The 20,915-nt window shown below is 38.2% G+C and overlaps 1 protein-coding gene across 1 annotated transcript in view; it reads left to right on the top strand.

The window, feature by feature from the left end:
* AGBL1 (ATP/GTP binding protein like 1) overlaps positions 1–20,915 on the top strand; it is an 809,164-nt gene that overhangs the window by 475,494 nt on the left and 312,755 nt on the right. Inside the window, 2 exon segments of the mRNA XM_021062610.1 lie at positions 14,687–14,818; positions 19,345–19,521. Coding sequence (XP_020918269.1) covers positions 14,687–14,818; positions 19,345–19,521 — 309 coding nt within the window.

The raw sequence follows: 20,915 nt of genomic DNA, 5'->3' as shown, positions 1-20,915 counted from the left end.
ATTTAGGTATTCTCTTCTGTGAAATCTCAATTCCAGGTTTCTTGCCCATTTAAAAACTGGGTTACCTCTTTTTTTTTTTTTTCTTATTGACATATATGCATTTTCTATATGAATTATTTGTTGGATATAGGTACTACCACTATGTTATTTCACTCTTTGGTCTCTGCCTTTTCACATTGTTCATGGTGCCTTTGGATCAACAGAAGTTCTTAATAGAATAGATCTAATTTTGAAATATTTTCATTTATGTTGAGTTCTAATTCATGTCCTCAATAAGAACTCTTTTCCAACTCCAAGGTCATACATAGTAGCCTGTTATTATTTTATCTTCCATGTTAAGTTCTGTAATCCATATAGATACTTTTCAACATATTGTGAGGATAAATATTTTTATTTTCTACAGTTTTACATGGGAATCCACATCTCCTATGATCACCCTTTCCTCAGTGCACTAGTGTCAACTTTGTCATGAATCTAGTGACCACATATGAGAGTCCCTCCTTGGAATATCTACTTTACTCCACTGATCCATTTATATATTCATTCACTAACAGTACTGTCTGAAGTACTGCAATTTTAAAAGAAGTTTTGATACCTATATGCAATTTGTCTCATTTTCTTATCCTTTTTCAAGACTGTCTCAGTTATTCTTGGCTCTTTGCATTCCCATATTGGTTTAGGATCAACTTGCAAGTTTCTCCAAAATAAAAAACAAAGCAAAACATATACCCTCTGTAGATTTTGATTGACATTGAATTGAATTTAAGTATATAAATTTGCTAAGAATTTAATTTTTTTCATTTTTCTCAATGTGTCTTGTACCTCTTTAAATTTACTATGAGTTAGTACTTCTCTACTATTTTAAGTACTATTTTAATTTTATTTTTTCCAAGAACTTGGCAATTATTTTATTCATTGCACAAGGTGATTCTTTTTTTTTTTTTTTTTTTTGCTTTTTTAAAAAAATTGTTGTAGTATAGTTGACTTACAATGTTGTATTAATTTCAGGTGTACAACAAAATGATTCAGTCATACATCTAAAATATCCATTCTTTTTCCCGTGTAGATTATTACAGACTATTGAGTAGGTTTTCCTGTGCTATACAGTAGTTCTTATTAATCATTGATTTTATAGGGTAGTGTGTATATGTTTTTCCCACCCTCCTAATTCCTCCCTACCCTAAAGGATTCACCTATGGTAACCATAAAGTTGGTTCTGAAATCTGTGAGTTTGTTTCTGTTTTATAAATAAATTGCTTTGTATAACTTTTATTAGAATCCATATATGTGATATCATATGATACTTGTCTTTCTCTGTCTGACTTACTTCACTCAGTGTGAGAGTCTCTAGGTCCATTCTTGTTGCTACAAATGGAATTTTTTTCATTAAAAACATTTCGCAGAGTTCCCATCATGAAGCAGCAGAAACGAATCCGACTAGGAACCATGATGCTGTGGGTTCGATCCCTGACATTGCTTAGTGGGTTAAGGATCCAGCATTGCCGTAAGCTGTTGTCACAGATGCAGCTCGGATCTGGCGTGGCTGTGGCTGTGGCATAGGCCAGCTGCTACAGCTCCGATTCAACCCCTAGCCTGGGAACTTACATATGCCACAGGTGCAGCCCTAAAAAGACAAAAAAAAAAAAAAAAAATTCACTGTTTTTAATGGTCGAATAATATTCTGTTGTATGTATGTACCACGTCTTCTTTATCTCTTCCACTGTCATTGGACATTTAGGTTGCTTCCTTCTCTTGGATATTGTAAATAGTGCTTCAGTGAACATTGGGGTACATATATCTTTCTGAATTATTTTTTTAATTTAGACTTTTATTTGTACATTGATAGTACATGTAAATTCACTTGATTTTTATATGTTGACATTTTAGCCTATGATTTTGTAATAATTTGCAGATTTTTGACGTTCTACATTTTACGATGTTTATGTGGGAAAATAAAGAAAATTTTATTTACTTCTTTCAAATCTTATACTTTCTTTTTTTCCTCTGTTTTTTTTTTTTTTGTTTTGTTTTGTTTTTTCTAAATTGTGTCATCAAGTGCAATTGATGATACTCAGCACTAGGTCTTGTGTTGCCTTCATGGAGAAAGTGCGATATTGCATCAAATATTGTACTACTGGCTATTTTGTAGTTAGTATTTATTTAGGTTAATGAAATCCCTTCTGTTCATAGATGCTAAGAGATTGTTTATTATTTTTTAATCCTTTAGTATTTATCTAAGTTAAGGAAATCCCTTCTGTTCATAGATGCTACGAAATTGTTTATTATTGAAGTTTATCAATGTTTTAGGAATCTATTAGTTCTTTATCTTGTAAATGTACTGAATTATTTTTGAATGTTGAAACAACCGAATATTGTATTCCAGATTTTAACTAAATGTTATGATGAGTATTTTTTCCTTTTTTTATTTTGAAACAACTTTAGACTTATAGAAAATTTCCAAAAATAGCATAGAGAGTATGCATATACGCTTCATCCAGTTTCCCCAATGCTAAAGTTTTGCACAATCTTGTTACAATTCACAAAACTGAAAACTAATGTTTAAACAATGCTGTTAATAAAACTACAGACTTTATATGAATTTCACTAGTTTTTGCACCAATGTTTTTTGTTTGTTTCAAGATCTAATCCAGAATCCCTACTATATTTACATTTTATGTTTCCTTCATCTTGTCTGTGAGATCCCCTCTGACTTTCCTGTCTTTTATGACATCAAAATCTTTGAAGTGTATTGGTTATTTTTTTGCTTGTATTCATATGACTTTATTGTGAGTGTATCTATTATTGGTAATTTTTACCCTGATCACTTGGGTATGGTAGTGTATGCCAGGTATCTTCATCATAAAGTTATTGCATTTCCCTTTGCGACTAATAACATCTTGGAGGAGATAACTTTGACACTATGCAAATAATCTTTTTTCTCTAAACATTTTTCCTACTAGTTTTAGCTTCCATCAATGAATCTTGCCCATTATTACAGAGATATTCTAGTGGTGATTTTCTATTTATTTTACTCCTTTTATATTTATTAATTGGAATTTGTCTGTAAGGAAGACTTGTCCCTTTGCCTGTATGTATGTATGTATGTTTGTATATATGTATGTGTGTATGCATGTATGTGTGTATGTATTCAATGAGTTTTTTATGTCAGTATGGACTCATAGGTACTAGTTTTATTCTGTGGGCTATAATTATTTCCTACCATAATCTATTCTATTGATCAAATTATTCACATTTTATCATTTGGAGTGCTTTTGCCTTGGCTTGTGTGCCCTTCCCTTTGAAATATTTCTTCCTTTTTTGGTATCACAAGATGTGTGATTCTTATAATTTTTTTTTTTTTTGCTTCAGCCCTGGGGCAAATTGATTATTTGTGCCAAAATAATTTTTTCTTTTCCTGGTTCCTTTTATTAGAGAGTGGTATTAAAAACCAAGATCTGGGCACTAGGTGTGCTCATTATTACTGAGGTGAATTCATTTCAAGACCTTCTCAAAGACCAGGACTTTAATATATATATATATATAAACTCACATTTAATATATATGTCATATTTAATATATATAGATATTAGCTCATGTGTTAACACATTAGTTTTTATTTCTGTATTTATCTATCTGGAGATAAATTTAAAAAACCAAGGGTTCTTAGTGATACCTCTAATTTAAATCCACTGCCAGAGGGTTTATTCTAATCCTCATAGTACCACTGTCTATAACTTCTTTCTATAACAATAAGAGCACTGGTTCTCATAATATATAATTTTTACTCTTATTTGTTCATCTCTGGGGTACATGTAGTGTAGTTTCAATATTAAGAATTCATACTCCTGTAATAAATTATCAATAAGACCACAGTGTTTGTGTACAGATTTTTTGTCTTTATTCTTACAATGCTATTTGGAAAATATTTTCCAAAATAGCTTAGGTTAGTTCTTTTCTACTCTACCCTTTTTATATGATTGTTTTATTAATTTGTAATGCAGATAGGTTCATTTGTTATAGTTTCTATTTCATTTTAGATTTTCCCTGCTCCAGCATCCTAGTTAATTTTTTGAAAATTTATATCCAGTAAAATTCAGCCTTTATAGTATGCAGTTGTGTGAGTTTTGACAAATGCTTGGAGTTATGTGTGTTTACCACCACAGTTATGATATAGTATGGGTCCATCATCCCAAACATTCCCTGTGCTACATCTTTGAGGCTAACCTCTTCCCCCATTTCCTACTCCTAACAATCTTCTTTCCATACTATAGTTCCCCTTTTCCATAATGTCATATAAATGAAAATATACAATATGTAATTTTTTTTGTTCTGTATTCTTTCACTTAGCAAAATGTATGTACAGTTTATCCAAGTTGCCTTGTGAATCCTTGCTTTCTTCCTACTTTGATTTGCTAAGTAGTATTCCATTATTAGAATATGTTGCAGTTTTGTTTATACACCCCCTGGTTGAGAGAGATCTGGGTTAGTGGTTTTTGAAGATTTTAGTGGCTATGAGTGAGGCTGCTATAATCATTTACATAAAGGTTTTTAATGTGAACATACATTTTCATTCCTCTTGGGTAAATACCAAAGAGGGAGACTGATTATAAAATAAGTGTATGTTTAACTTTGTAAGAGACCTCAGAGAGACCAACGATGAGATTTGGTCAGTAGTTTGCTTATTTATCTAATCTTACAGTCTTAATCTTTTAATTAGTGTGTTTTGACCATTTAAATTTAATGAGATTGTTGATACATGTGATTTGAGATCTACCATCTTCTCTGTTTACTTGTTTCATCTATTTTCTACTTCTGATTTTCTAAATTTTTCTGATTTTTCTTGTGCTAATTGAGTATTTTTGTATCCATGAGTGAATATTATTTATACTCCTTAAATTTCTTTTAAGCCTTATCATTTACAGTATCTGTATTTAATTAATTACAATCTACCTTCAGATAATATTATGCTGCTCCATGTGTAGTATAATTACCTTACAACAGAATATTCACAATTCTTTCTACCAAACTTTCTGCTATCATTGTGGACTATTTGATTTTACATATGCTGTAAACATATACTACACTGCCTCTATTTTACTTTATTTTTTTTTTTTTTTTTTTTTTTTTTTTTTTTAATTTTATTTTCCCACTGTACAGCAAGGGGGTCAGGTTATCCTTACATGTATACATTACAATTACAGTTTTCCCCCACCATTTCTTCTGTTGCAACATGAGTATCTAGACATAGTTCTCAATGCTATTCAGCGGGATCTCCTTGTAAATCTATTCTAAGTTGTGTCTGATAAGCCCAAGCTCCCGATCCCTCCCACTCCCTCCCCCTCCCATCAGGCAACCACAAGTCTCTTCTCCAAGTCCATGATTGATTTTCTTTTCTGAGGAGATGTTCATTTGTGCTGGATATTAGATTCCAGTTATAAGTGATGTCATATGGTATTTGTCTTTGTCTTTCTGGCTCATTTCACTCAGTATGAGATTCTCTAGTTCCATCCATGTTGCTGCAAATGGCATGATGTCATCCTTTTTTATGGCTGAGTAGTATTCCATCGTGTATATATACCACATCTTCCGAATCCAATCCTCTGTCGATGGACATTTGGATTGTTTCCATGTCCTGGCTATTGTGAATAGTGCTGCAATGAACATGCGGGTGCATGTGTCTCTTTTAAGTAGAGCTTTGTCCGGATAGATGCCCAAGAGTGGGATTGCAGGGTCATATGGAAGTTCTATGTATAGATTTCTAAGGTATCTCCAAACTGTTCTCCATAGTGGCTGTACCAGTTTACATTCCCACCAACAGTGCAGGAGGGTTCCCTTTTCTCCACAGCCCCTCCAGCACTTGTTATTTGTGGATTTATTAATGATGGCCATTCTGACTGGTGTGAGGTGGTATCTCATGGTAGTTTTGATTTGCATTTCTCTTATAATCAGCGATGTTGAGCATTTTTTCATGTGTTTGTTGGCCATCTGTATATCTTCCTTGGAGAAATGTCTATTCAGGTCTTTTGCCCATTTTTCCATTGATTGATTGGTTTTTTTGCTGTTGAGTTGTATAAGTTGCTTGTATATTCTAGAGATTAAGCCCTTGTCAGTTGCATCATTTGAAACTATTTTCTCCCATTCTGTAAGTTGTCTTTTTGTTTTCTTTTGGGTTTCCTTTGCTGTGCAAAAGCTTTTCAGTTTGATGAGGTCCCATGGGTTTATTTTTGCTCTAATTTCTATTGCTTTGGGAGACTGACCTGAGAAAATATTCATGATGTTGATGTCAGAGAGTGTTTTGCCTATGTTTTCTTCTAGGAGTTTGATGGTGTCCTGTCGTATATTTAAGTCTTTCAGCCATTTGGAGTTTATTTTTGTGCATGGTGTGAGGGTGTGTTCTAGTTTCATTGCTTTGCATACAGCTGTCCAGGTTTCCCAGCAATACTTGCTGAATAGACTTTCCTTTTCCCATTTGATGTTCTTGCCTCCCTTGTCAAAGATTAATTGACCATAGGTGTCAGGGTTAATTTCCAGATTCTCTATTCTGTTCCATTGGTCTGTCTGTCTGTTTTGATACCAGTACCACACTGTTTTGATGACTGTGGCTTTGTAGTATTTCTTGAAGTCTGGGAGAGTGATGCCTCCTGCTTGGTTTTTGTTTCTCAGGATTGCTTTGGCGATTCTCGGTCTTTTGTGGTTCCATATAAATGTTTGGATTGTTTGTTCTAGTTCTGTGAAAAATGTCATGGGTAATTTGATAGGGATTGCATTGAATCTGTAGATTGCTTTGGGTAGGATGGCCATTTTCACAATATTGATTTTTCCAATCCAGGAACATGGAATATCTTTCCATTTTTTTACATCTTCTTTGATTTCTTTGATTAAGGTTTTATAGTTCTCGGCATATAGGTCCTTTACCTCTTTGGTTAGGTGTATTCCGAGGTATTTGATTTTGTGAGGTACAATTTTAAAAGGTATCGTATTTTTGTATTCCTTTTCTAATGCTTCATTGCTGGTATACAGAAATGCAACTGACTTCTGAATGTTAATCTTATATCCTGCCACTTTGCTGAATTTATTAATCAGTTCAAGGAGTTTTGGGGTTGAGTCCTTAGGGTTTTCTAGGTATAGAATCATGTCATCTGCATACAGTGACAGTTTGATCTCTTCTCTTCCTATATGGATGCCTTTGATTTCTTTTGTTTGTCTAATTGCTGTGGCTAAGACTTCCAAAACGATGTTGAAGAGCAGTGGTGAGAGTGGGCATCCCTGTCTTGTTCCAGATTTGAGTGAGAAGGCTTTCAGTTTTTCCCCATTGAGGATTATATTTGCTGTGGGTTTATCATAAATGGCTTTGATTATATTCAGGAATGTTCCCTCTATACCCACTTTGGCGAGGGTCTTGATCATGAATGGATGTTGAACTTTGTCAAATGCTTTTTCTGCATCTATTGAGATGATCATATGATTTTTGACCTTTTTTTTGTTAATGTGGTGTATGATGTTGATTGATTTGCGTATGTTGAACCATCCTTGTGAACCTGGGATGAACCCAACCTGGTCATGGTGTATAATTTTTTTGATATGTTGTTGGATTCGGTTGGCTAAGATTTTGTTGAGAATTTTTGCATCTATATTCATCAATGATATTGGGCGATAGTTTTCTTTTTTGGTGGTATCTCTGCCTGGTTTTGGAATGAGGGTGATGGTGGCCTCATAGAATGTCTTTGGGAGTATTCCTTCTTCTTCAACCTTTTGAAAGAGTTTAAGGAGGATGGGCACCAATTCCTCTTTATATGTTTGATAGAATTCACCTGTGAAGCCATCTGGTCCTGGGCTTTTATTTGTAGGGAGTGATTTTATGACCTCTTCAATTTCATTTCTGGTGATTGGTCTGTTCAGTTGGTCTGTTTCTGCTTGATTCAGTTTTGGCAGGCTGTAAGATTCTAGAAAATTGTCCATTTCTTCCAGATTGTCAAACTTATTGCCATATAGTTGTTCATAGTATTCTCTTATGGTTTTTTGTATTTCTGCTGTATCCGTTGTGATTTCTCCTTTTTCATTTATAATTTTGGTGATTTGGGTTCTTTCTCTCCTCTTTTTAGTGAGTCTGGCCAGGGGTTTATCAATTTTGTTCACCTTTTCAAAGAACCAGCTCTTGGTTTTATTAATTTTCTCTATTGTTTTTTGAGTCTCTATTTTATTGATTTCTTCTTTGATCTTTACAATTTCCTTCCTTCTGCTGACTTTAGGACTTCTTTGTTCTTCTTTTTCTAATTCATTTAGGTGGAGGGTTAAGTTGTCAATTTGGGATCTTTCTTCTTTTTTGAGAAAGGCCTGTATTGCTATAAATTTCCCTCTGAGCACTGCTTTCGCAGCATCCCATAGATTTTGAGAGGTTGTGTCTTCATTATCATTTGTTTCAAGATAGTTTTTAATTTCCTTCTTGATTTCCTCATTGACCCATTGGTTTTTTAGTAGCATGTTGTTTAGTCTCCATGGAGTAGGTTTTTTCTCTTTCCTTTTCCCATGGTTGATTTCTAATTTCATGGCATTGTGGTCAGAGAAGATACTTGAGATAATTTCTATGCTCCTAAATTTATTGAGATTCGCTTTATGTCCCAATATGTGGTCGATTCTTGAGAATGTTCCATGAGCATTTGAGAAGAATGTGTATTCTGATTTTTTTGGATGTAGTGTCCTGAAGATATCAATTAAGTCTAACTTTTCTATTGTTTCCTTTAGGATCTCTGTTGCTTTATTGGTTTTCTGTCTAGAGGATCTGTCCATTGATGTGAGGGGGGTATTTAGGTCTCCTACTATGATTGTATTCTCATCAATATCTCCCTTTATGTCTGTTAATATTTGTTGTATGTATCTGGGTGCTCCTATGTTTGGGGCATATATGTTGATGATAGTAACATCCTCTCCTTGGATGGATCCCTTAATCATTAAATAGTGTCCTTCTTTGTCTTTCTTTATGTCTTTTGTTTTAAAGTCTATTTTGTCTGATATGAGCGTTGCAACTCCTGCTTTTCTGTCATGTCTATTGGCATGAAATACTTTTCCCCAGCCTTTCACTTTCAATCTATATGTATCTTTTGTCCTAAGGTGAGTTTCTTGTAGGCAGCATATTGAAGGTTTTTGCCGTTTTATCCACTCAGCCATTCTGTGTCTTTTGATTGGGGCATTCAGTCCATTGACATTTAAGGTGATAATTGATAGATGATTATTTATTGCCATTTGATCCTCGTGTTCCAGTTGATTCTATGGTTCTCCATTCTTCCTTTCTTTTTTTTTTTTTTTTTTTTTTTTTTTTTTTTTTTTTTTTGGTTGGATGGTCTCCTGTTATTATCTGCTTGAGTGTATTTTTTTTTCATTTTTTGCAAATGCAATATTTGGTTTTGGCTTGTGGTTGCCCTGTTTTTTAAGTATGCTAACCCCTTCCCATAATTGTGTGTTTTAGCCTGATGGTCCTGTAAGTTCAAACACTTCATTATTATATTAAAATTAAGAAGAGAGACATACATACAAACAAAAAGGATTATTTACCTCCTAACATCCCTTGCCCACATTTTATGGTTTTGATGACTCTTTTATTTTTTTCTTTTTAATTTTATTTTGTTTGAAGCATGTTCATGATTAAATCTGTATGCTGGCTTATTTGAATGACTGCTCTCTGATTGTATCTTCCTCTGTCCTAGTTCTTCCTCTTCTTCTTCTTCTTTTTTTTTTTTTTTTCTTTTCTTTTTTCTTCCCTTTCCTTCCTTTCTTTTGGTTTAGAGAAGCCCTTTCAATATTTCCTTTAACCTGGGTTTTGTGTTGCTGTATTCTTTAAGTTTTTGTTTGTTGGGAAAAATTTTTATTTCCCCTTCTATTTTAAATGATATTCTTGCTGGATAAAGTATTCTAGGTTGCATATTTTTTCCTTTGAGCACTTTAAATATCTCTTGCCATTCCCTCCTGGCCTGTAGTGTTTCTGTAGAGAAATCAGCTGATATTCTTATGGGGGTTCCCTTGTAGGTAACATTCTGTTTTTCTCTTGCTGCCTTTAGGATCCTCTCTTTATCCCTAACTTTTGCCATTTTTATTATGATGTGTCTTGGTGTGGGTCTGTTTGGGTTCAGTTTGTTTGGGGCCCTCTGTGCTTCTTGTATCTTGAATCCAGTATCCTTTAGATTTGGGAAGTTTCCAGCGATAATTTCTTCAAATATATTTTCCATTCCCTTATCTTTTTCTACTCCTTCTGGAATTCCTATTATGCGTAGATTGGCTCGTTTTATATTATCCCATAGGTCTCTTATATTGCTTTCCAGTTTTTTGATTCGGTTTTCTGTCTGTTGACCAGATTGAGTGATTTCCATTATTCTATCTTCCATATCACTGATTCGTTCTTCTGCATTATTCATTCTGGTTTTTACTGCCCCTAGTTCAGTTTGCATCTCTGCAAATGAATGTTCTAGTTTTTCTTGGCTCCTCCTTATATTTTCTAGCTCCTTTCTGAGGGTATCTGCATTGCTGTTCATATCTTCTCTTAATTCCTTCAGTATTTTCACTATTTCTCTTTTGAACTCCAGGTCTGTCAGACTGCAGAGATCAGTTTCATTGTTGACTGTTTTAGGTGAGTTCTCCTGTTGGTTTGACTGGGGGTGGTTTCTCAGCTTCTTCATCTTGCTTGTTGTCTTCTTTCTCCTGAGGGAGTTGTACTCTCCGTTATCGGGTAGTGTTTGCCTTGTCACTGCCGTGGAATATTTCCTGAGGGCTGTCGTTGTTGGTCAATCTTTTTTTTGAGGCAGTGTGGCTTTTCTGGAGTGTTGATGGGACTAACAGTGTTTCTTTGAAGCAAAGGAGGACTTCCTGAGGGCAGACAGGACTGGGAGGTCCACCCCACGATGGTAGCAGATTTCACTTGGTTCTCAGCACCCCCTGGGGTCTTGGGCGGGTAGCAGGGCCCTTGGAGACTCAAGAGGTTCCTCCCCAGGGCAGCCCGATTCAGAAAGACCGTCTGAGATCTTTTCCCGATTCCGCCAGGCTTGTTGCAGCTTTTCTGGGCTGCAGGGGGTCCTGCCTGGAGCTGGCAGTCCTATGCAGCTGGTCCACTAGGTCTCAGCACCCCTTGGGGTCTTGGGCGAGTAGCAGGGCCTTTGGAGACTCAAGAGGCTCCTCCCCAGAACAGCCCGACTCAGAAAGACCGTCTGAGATCTTTTCCCAATTCGGCCAGGCTTGTTGCAGCTTTTTTGGGCTGCAGGGGGTCCTGCCTGGAGCTGGCAGTCCTATGCAGCTGGTCCACTAGGTCTCAGCACCCCCTGGGGTCTTGGGCGGGTAGCAGGGCCCTTGGAGGCTCAAGAGGCTCCTCCCCAGGACAGCCCGACTCAGAAAGACCGTCTGAGATCTTTTCCCAATTCGGCCAGGCTTGTTGCAGCTTTTCTGGGCTGCAGGGGGTCCTGCCTGGAGCTGGCAGTCCTATGCAGCTGGTCCCCTAGGTCTTAGCACCCCCTGGGGTCTTGGGCGTGTAGCAAGGCCCTTGGAGACTCAAGAGGCTCCTCCCCGGGGGAGCCCGTCTCAGAAAAACCGTCGGAGAATTAGGCCGATCTATTCACGGCCTGGCTAGGCTTGTTCTAGCTTTTCTGGGCTGCAGGCCTTTTCTAGGGGGCTGGTGGTGTTTGGTGCTGCTCTGTGGAAGTGTAGCCCCTCCAAAGGGCAAGCAGGCCTGTGCAGGGAGAGCCCCTGCGGTGGTAGGCTTCAGGCAATTGTTGAGGCCAGCCCTCCTGGATGGCAGGCAGCCCCAGGTTCGGCGAGAGCGTAGGGGGTGGCGGGGGTGGGGGGAGGGAATGCACTGGGAAGCACAGCTTTCTGCTAGCTAGCGGGCCTGTAAGCTTGCTGTGGCGTGGGGGGTATTCTATGGGGACCCACCCCTTCTTCTCTCCCCTCCCCAGCACGGGCGCAGACCAGGCTCTTCTCCCAGGTTCCCTCTGAGGCGGCTTTCCACTTCCCCGCCCCTAGAGTATTGCTCCCTTCCTCTGCGACAGCTTTGTTTTCTAGTCTCTCAGGCAGTCTCTGCCCCGTCAAATGGTTTAGAGACCTCCCAAGCAGTTTCCGCTCTTCCCCGCCCCCCTAGCCCGGGGACTAATCTCTGGAGCCGAGGTCTCGGTGCCCAGCCCCCACCCAGGCGGCGCCCCCCGGCCCTTTCTTGGGGACTAACCTTCGGAGGCGAGGTCTCGGTGCCCAGCCCCCACCCAGGCGTCCCCCGGCCCTTTCCCGGGGACTAACCTCTGGAGCCGAGGATTCGGTGCCCAGCCCCCACCCAGGCGTCTCAATTTTTGGTGACTGTGCCCGTAGTTCAGATGGTCCGTTGGGTTCTTGATCGTTTTTCCGTACTCCGACTTACTGCTACACTCTTCTCTGCATCTGGAGATTCCTCCGGTTCGTTTGATCTTTCCCCCGGTAGGAGACTTTCCAGGGTGCGGGATCCCTTTCTCCTCCGCAGTTCCCTTTCGGGAGCGCCCGTCCCGCTCGGATTCACCTTCTCTCACTCTCCTCTTTTCTCCCGTTCTGCCCAATAATGTCACGAACTTCTTGCCGTTATTGGAGTTTAGGTTCCTCTGCCAGCGATTGGTTGTTGTTCTGTGCGAGTCATTTCTTCTGTAGATGTGCTTTTTTTGTTGTGTTTGTGGGAGAGGGCGAGCGTGTCCCCCTACTCCTCCGCCATCTTGTCCTCCTCCTCCTCTATTTTACTTTAGACCCTCAGTTACATTTAAGAGAAATTGAAAACAAAGGAGAGAAAAGATCTTACCTTCATATGTTTCATTTCTAGTGCTTTTCCAGTACTTTGATTCAAAGAAACTGTAACTTTTTGACACCAAAATAATCAATAGGTTCCCAAACTTTTACATCAGGAATCAGAAAAGATAGCTGCTTTGCATCAAAAGGGGCCTTATTCTCCAATGCCCTTTTCATAAGTGGCCAAGTCAGATAATGGAAAAATAAACACTTCTCAAGGACAGAGCATAGATTTACAGAGGAAAAAAAAAATGCACAGAGATCTTCTGACCAGAGCAGAACTAGGCCCTAATCAACCAATTGGCCCTGCTCACAATGTATAGAAACCTCTGCCATTTCAGAATTGTTATGGACAAGAGGCTGCCTTGCTCATCCTATTCATGTTCTTTCAAACACGAGTGTTTATTGGGGATGATGTTTACTCTTTCAACCGTGGATGTATGTTAGTAGAAGGAAGATGACTTGCCTTTTTTGTTCATGGATCAGAAGGAGACCCATGAGAGGTATAGAAACTGTCTTGGGACCTTGAACTGAGAGTCTAATACTTTGATAAGATGACCAGTTCAGAGTGTCTTCCTTTGGTGAAAAAGTAAGTGCATTTTTTATGTGGGAGGAAGGGAAGCAAATATTTAGAACAAGAGAAAAAATTACTGGAGCACTTAGCTTTTGCTGGATAATAAACCACCTCAAAACTTAGTGGCTTAAACAAAAATTATGCATTATTTCTAAAGGTATTTCATGGAAATCTTCTAGGTAAACTGGGTGATTATTCTGGTCTGAGCCAGCTTGACTAAGACTAGATCTCAATGGTCTAGGATAGACTGATTCACAGGTCCAGTAGTTGGCTTGATAGCACCTAGGTCAATGGATAGGAGTGAGGAGAGTGACTTTGTGGTGGGGGGTGAGTTTGCATCATTTCTCTGGTTATCTAGCAGGTAGTCTATGTTCCTTCCCATGGCAGTTACGTTATAAGCATAATTGCTAATGCTATTGGCCAAAAGATGTAACATGGCTGAGTCCAGCTGGAAGGGCTGATAAAATATACTTTACCTCTTGATGTAGGTGAAGCACAATCCATTGCAAAAGGACATGCATATAGGGAAGGGGAGAATTTAAGGTCATTTTTTAGATTTACTTAATATTTCTCAATTATTAGCCTCTTTCCCTGTAATGGAATTTCATGTCATTGCCCTCAGTCATGTGACTTGCAGAGCCTCCTTTTAGGAGGAATATACTTTCCCATCCCATTTCCAATAGGATTGACCATGTGACTTGCTTTGGCCAATGAAATGAGAGCAGGCATGCTATTTGTCATGCCTCAATAGAAGCTTTCCGAGTTACAGCATGATTCTCTCTTTGATATTTATTCTCTTTGCCACAATATTAGTATGTCCCAAGCTGGCACGTCTTTAGCCTGGATCCTAAAACAAAGAAGATATGCTGAAAAATAAACCTTTGTTTCCTAAGCCATAGAGTTTGATGGTTATTTATTTATGTATTTTTTACCACATCAGACCTGACAGAAAAGAAATTATGGTGATTTATTAGCTCCACTTTTTTATATTTAATCTGTTACTTTTAAATGGACATTTATATACTGACTTTCAAAATTATATAAAACTCACATTTTTTGAAGTCTATTTCTATTTTGACCCTGTCTTCTCCCCTGTCACAAGTAAAATTCTCAAAAGAGCACAACATGACATATTTCCTTATATCCTGCTCAGTTCCAAGCCCCTTCCAATCTACCTTCCTCCGTGACAACCCTACCAATGGAACTCCTGCTGACGTCACCAGTGGTCCCCTGTGCCTGGTTTTATTAAATGAACAGTATCTATCAAAGAAAGTTGACATTTTAAGCATTTAAGAAATGAAGAGATTTAGTTTCTCCTTTGTTTGGCCCTTGTAGGTGTTCTGTGATTTCCATGGTCACTCCCAAAAGAAGAATGTGTTTCTTTATGGTTGTAGCATCAAGGAGACCTTGTGGCAAGCAGAGTCCACTGTGGGCACATCAGACCTCTCGGAAGATGTCAGCTACAGGGTGAGTCATTAGAAGGAATGGCCCCAGATATTTCATGTCCATATACTTGCCTTTGAGACATGCTCAAACCATTATTTTCTTAAATAAGCATTTTGATTATTTTAACTATAGGATTATAGTACAAGCAGGTTGAAGGCATGTGTAACCTCTCCACATTTTTGACGAATAATGCTTCCTGCCTGGTCACTCTGAATTTGTTTTTTTCTACATGATACAATACAGCACATAAGATATTAGGATTGGAGACAGGAAACCTCATTTTAATCCCTGGCTTCATAATTATTCCCCGAATGACTATGAGTCATTAACATCACCTCTCTGAACTCCCATTATGTCACCTGTAAAGCAAGGATAGAGGAAATACTGTCCCTGTTATATATTTATGGAAGAAAACAAAACAATACTGAATTTGAAAGGCTCTTAAATATATACGAAGGGATGAACAAATTTAAGGCTTTAGGCCACCTTCATTCCTCTGCGTGGGCATACTATAAAAAGTAGAACAGCAGTTTGCGGAACCTAATTCTACTTTTCTGGGTTCCAGTGCTTCGAGTTTACCTATGCCCCGCCCTATACTGAATCAAAGAGGAGGTTAAGGAAGGGTAAAGAAGGAAAGACTTCTTTTTGTCAGGTTAAAGTTAATAAGGTATTGCTTACTGGAAATTAGGAAGACGTGGAAGAAGCCAAATTATCTAAACATAAAATAGAAACAGGCCTTTGTTTCAAATTTATATAAGAAAAAGAGAAAAAAAATATATCAGAAAAACCTACAGTTCTCCTTCACTTTTACACAGAACACTTCATTTCTGGCACTTCTGGAGACTAAATGTTTGGATTTTTCCCTCCCCCAAGCAATTCTGCAACATTCACGGTGTCCTACAATTCAACTCAATACTAACACTGTCTACCTGGAGATGGATCTGTCAGATCCCTCAGGTTAAGGGCTCAGTCCTAGGATACTCTCCCACCTCACCCCCACTTCAGACGCCATTTGCAAGAAGCAAGTTCCTAGGTTACCCACAACTTCTGTCTGACTTGGCTACAAATCAGAGGTTCCATAACCTCCTCCCAGTTGGATTCAATTATTGCTGGAAAAGCTCACAGAACTCAAAACAAACACTTAAATTTAACAGTTTATTAGAGGGTATGATAAAGGGTACAGGTGAACAGCCAGATAAAGAGATAATGTAGCATGGAGTCTGGGATGGTCCTGAACTTCTGTCCCTGTGGAGTTTGTGGGGTGCACCAACTCCTGGTATATGGAGTTCCACCAGCCTTGGAGGTCCCAGAACCCACAGTATTTGGGTCTTATGGTGGCTTCCTCACTTCACTAGGCATGCTCACTTATAAACTCCATTTCCAGTCCCTCTCTTCTTCCTAGAGAAGTGGCCATCAGCCTTGATCCAGGACCCATTCAGGAGCCCACTCAGAGCCACCTTATCAGAACCAAAGATGCTCCTGTTTTCTCATCTCATAGGCATTTTCAAAGGTTTTAGGAATCTTGTGTCAGGATAAGGACGAAGAACTAATATATGTTTCTTACTGTACATCATGATATCACAATTATGACAGTACCAACCCTTTCTAAATCCCTTATCATTTTGATTATAGGAACTTACTGTGTGTGAAATAACCTTCATTTACAGTGTTAATGAATATTAAAAGAAGTTAAAACCCCATTTCACCTAGAAATGGTTTCCCCATTTCCTAAATTTTTCTTGACCCTCTTCATGCATGTCTTTTAGAAGCATGAATTCTGTTGATCTGTAGAATTCCCCCAAGGCTATTAGAGCAGAATCAATAGCTTATCCTCAATGTCCTATTTACTCTAAGGCTCAGCCATAGTACTGGTGATAAACCTCAAGAAGCTTAAATCTTACTCAGGAAACTAGTTTAGTCAATCAATACATTCATCTGGGCAGGTTATGCTGACTTTAATAAAATTATCTTTTATGCATTATATATCCTAAAATGAAAGAATCTGTACTATACAATCTTAAACACAGAATCATCATGAATTTTAGCTCTCTTTTTTCCAAGAGAAAGTTAACAATTTTCATAGATAATAATAAAACTTCCCGCAACGACTCATGATGATTAAATAAGTAAATGCATGTAAAATACACACATTCTGGGGAAAGATATCTATAATAATCTTAATGTTTGGGAAACTGAAATTAAGTTTAAAGGCACAATATAAAGATTCAGGGGAAGAATTGAATGTTCCCAGCCTTCTTTCCCCACCTAAGCTGGGAGATCCCAGGAAACATTGAAATAAGGCTCCAAAGGATCAATTCATGTGTAGAGTTAATCAGTTTCCTATTCATTTACAAAATAACACATAACAAACAAATAACCCCCAGTTATCATAGCTATCAACATCTTCATTGCTCACTCTAACATAGATCCATTTGTGGGAAATCAAAAGGAAATGAAATAAGGACTTTGCTGTAAATGAGATCGTTTGAAGCCCATTATTTAGTGAATGGATAAACTGTCCCTGTGGAGGTGTAAGAGGGTACTCCCACTGCACTTTGTAAATCTCACATCCTCCAGGCTCCAGTGGAAGGATATAGTTTATAGAGCTCTCCAAGATATATGCCATTAACTCGAGTGTTCATTTGGAGAGAGGCTGTACTAGCTAAGAAAACAAGGTTCACTTAAGTAAGAAATGAGAGATCATTTAAGTGATGTCAGATTAAACTTTTTTGCAACAAGGTAAAACACTGATAAATTGAAACTATATTCAAATGTTCTCAATCACCTTAGTTGCCCTAAAGTGTACACGCACACACACATATATATATGTATATATTATATTAATGTCTATGTAAGCCACCTTCTAAAGGTCTGGACTAGCAAATTCAGTAAATAGTTCTGAAGTACCTTATAGCAATATGGTTTTGTTTGCAGAGATTTATTTTCCTGTGAACAAGACAGAAACCTGCCATCATGGAACTTCTAGGCTGCAGAGAAGATAGGAAATAAACAGCTAATTACACATACAATACTTTAGCTTGTGACGAACACTTTGAAGGAAAAATTTGGGTTGAGGGATCCCAGGTTGAGAGGGACAAGCATAGATACATGAACACAATTAGGAGGCAATTGAAAAAAGTCAAGGGAGGGTGACCTTAGCATTTCATTTCCCTTAAAACATGATGCTGTAGGTCTGGAGCCTAATAGGAAATTAGAGATCATGGTAGATTATAATAATAATTGCATGAATATATTCTTATGTTTTATAATATAATTAATAATTACATGCAATTATATATAATTATATTAATATAATTGTTATGTTAAAAATGGAGGCAATAGAGTCAGAGATATAAAGAAATTGGTTCAGTGTTCTATAAATGAACAAAGCTGCATTTCTCCAAAAATAATTCCTTAATTTACATTCTAATCAATGTGTTCTGCTTCTCTAACTTCTCTCTACACCTTGTCCAAAGGCCTGATGTTTTGCTGTTTGTTATCTAATGTATATAATTGTATATTATGTGCTAGTTTGTGGAGATTCTATCAACACTGAAGTGAAAGAACCCTTCTTATTCAGAACAAAAGTTCTGAGCTAAGTGCAGTGTTCCTGCTTTCCCCAAGACTTGGCATCGATCAACTATGAGACATCACATTGGAAGATGGAAAGGTCCAGTGACTAGAAGTCCCCTCTCTGTCAATCTAAGTGGCAAGGCTGTACCGATGCCATGTGATGGAGATTAAGTGATCTCACATAATGCTTTTCTCCCCTAGGAAAAGATGGTATATATGAATTAAGACAGTATGGGTTTTAAAAGTTTAACAGTTGGTCCAGTTTCAGATTAATGGATCGTAGGATGAGACTGAAAAGTTCATTTGGCAGTTACACTTTCTCAGGAAACATGTGAATTTTCTATGTACTTTTGCTCAAGAATCCTCAGTGGCCTGTATGTCTGAGATAAGTGATAGCTGGTGAGGCTGGATGGAATCACTCTCTAAATTTCAGGTCCCTATAAGTCTGCGGCTTTCTGTGGGGATCAACTGAGCAAGGAATGAGGCTGAAGGTGTGTTGCAGCATTGTTCCACCTTGATATAAGATGTAGTTGAAAGATCATATACTTTGGAGTTGGCCATATTGACATTCAGAGCTTATTCCAGACACTTTGTAATTGGATTTAATCTAATTCTTTCTAGCTTTTCTAAGCCTCAGTTTCCTCATCATTAAAATGATTTTTTAAATGGCTATCCATTAATTACAATTTATATAAGATTTGTAGCAGCATTCATTAAGTGCTTGATATATTGGTAATACTTAATAAATGTTAAGAATTTTTTTTTTCATTTTTTCAGCCATACCCACAGAATATAAAAGCTCCTGGGCCAGGGATGAAATCCCAACTGGAGCTTTGACCTACGCTACAGATATGGCAATGCTGGATCTTTAACTCACTGAACTACGGCAGGAACTCCAAGAAGTTATTTTTTATGATGCATATTCCCAATCACCTGCAACTCATCATAATTTGATTTTTTTTTTTTGATTGTAGACTCTTCCCAAAATCCTTGATAAACTAGCACCAGCATTCACAATGAGCAGTTGCAGCTTCCTCGTGGAGAAGTCTCGAGCCTCCACAGCCCGGGTTGTGGTGTGGAGAGAGATGGGAGTGCCCAGAAGCTACACCATGGAGAGCAGCTACTGCGGCTGCAACCAGGGCCCCTATCAGGTATGTGAGGCTGCAGGATATGCTTGCATTCTGTCCAGCAGCAATACCCTATTCTCGGGGGCTATCACACATCCCTTGTTCCTGCTTTCTAGCCTGAAAGAGAAGGAAGTCTCCAGGTAGAGTCTGGCCCAGCTCCCCGATCTTGCAGAAGAACTACTTCAATGATTGCCTTCACTGGCGGCACAATCTGTGTTGATCCTGGGAGCAATTCGTGCATGATTTGGTTTCTCAATCATCTTCTCTTGCCTGCAGGCAGAAGGGAGCCTCCTTTAGAAAGGCATCCCCGGCTTTTATGGAGCCTCTGCCTGCCCCTGTTTTATGCATGACACCATTTTCTTTTCTTTCACAACAAGTGGACGAATCCCCATATGCATCATAGAAGGCAGGGGTCAGTGTGCAGATATTGTCAAGACATATGTGGATTGTGTTTCCCTGTCTTCTGTGCCTATCTAATTCAGCAGCTCTCTGTTATCCTGCCATCACCAGAGCAGACAGAAGTGTGTGCATGACATGGTCTCCCCAAGATGACTGGGTCTAGGAATCATGCTCTCACATCAAAGGAAGGGGCTTAAATAAATCATATGTTTTCCACAGCTGTATTAACTGTATGGCAGCTGGACAGCTGTTAGAGCTGACTGTTCTAGCTGCTTGTCCCACTAGAAGAGCATAAATAAGGGACCGTGTAACAGTGCCAGGGTAATAGAATCCTTTAAATTTGTTAGGCAAGCTGACAGACTACTCCTTGGTGACTTTTCAACCTGAAGAACACCCGGACCTCACCAGCATTAAAGCTTATTGTGTGGGCTTTGATACTTTCCTAGAACTGCCGGGAAGCACTTGGCATCTACACAATCTGGTGCTTGTAGAAATCTGTTAACTTTTAAAGGCAGTCCAGGGAATGACAAGTGATGAACATTATCTAACTTCCCACCTGGTCAAAGAGATTTTCTTATACAGGGATACTGAACCTCCCATTTTGGCTTATTAATGCTGAATAGTCATTTAGTCTAAACAGTAGCTTGAAAGAATTGCTTTTATTACTGAATTAATAAACTATTGGACCAAATTAATCCTTATTTATCCACATTAATCTGGTGCAGAATGAAAAGAGTCAGCATGCTGGAGAGGCATGGGATTGGGCATTAAAGACCTCCATCATCTACTTGCCCCATGCAGCAAGCTGCTTCCTGTATGTTTCATATATTGAACGCAGATACTAATAAGGATTCTTCTCCTTCCCACTATACAAAATTTTTGTAAAAACCAAAACAAAAACATATTCAAATATCCTGAAGATTATATAATCAGGAATCTGTTCACTCTCTTGACATTCAAAACCCATAGGATTGGGGAAAAAAAAAACAAGCCTGGAATACTGTGACTCTAAGACCTTC

Source organism: Sus scrofa, chromosome 1 (assembly GCF_000003025.6).
Source record: "Sus scrofa isolate TJ Tabasco breed Duroc chromosome 1, Sscrofa11.1, whole genome shotgun sequence".
In the NCBI taxonomy this organism is placed as follows: Eukaryota; Metazoa; Chordata; class Mammalia; order Artiodactyla; family Suidae; genus Sus; species Sus scrofa.
The sequence above is the reverse complement of the archived record's forward strand: the minus strand, read 5'-3'. Positions and strand labels throughout refer to the sequence as shown.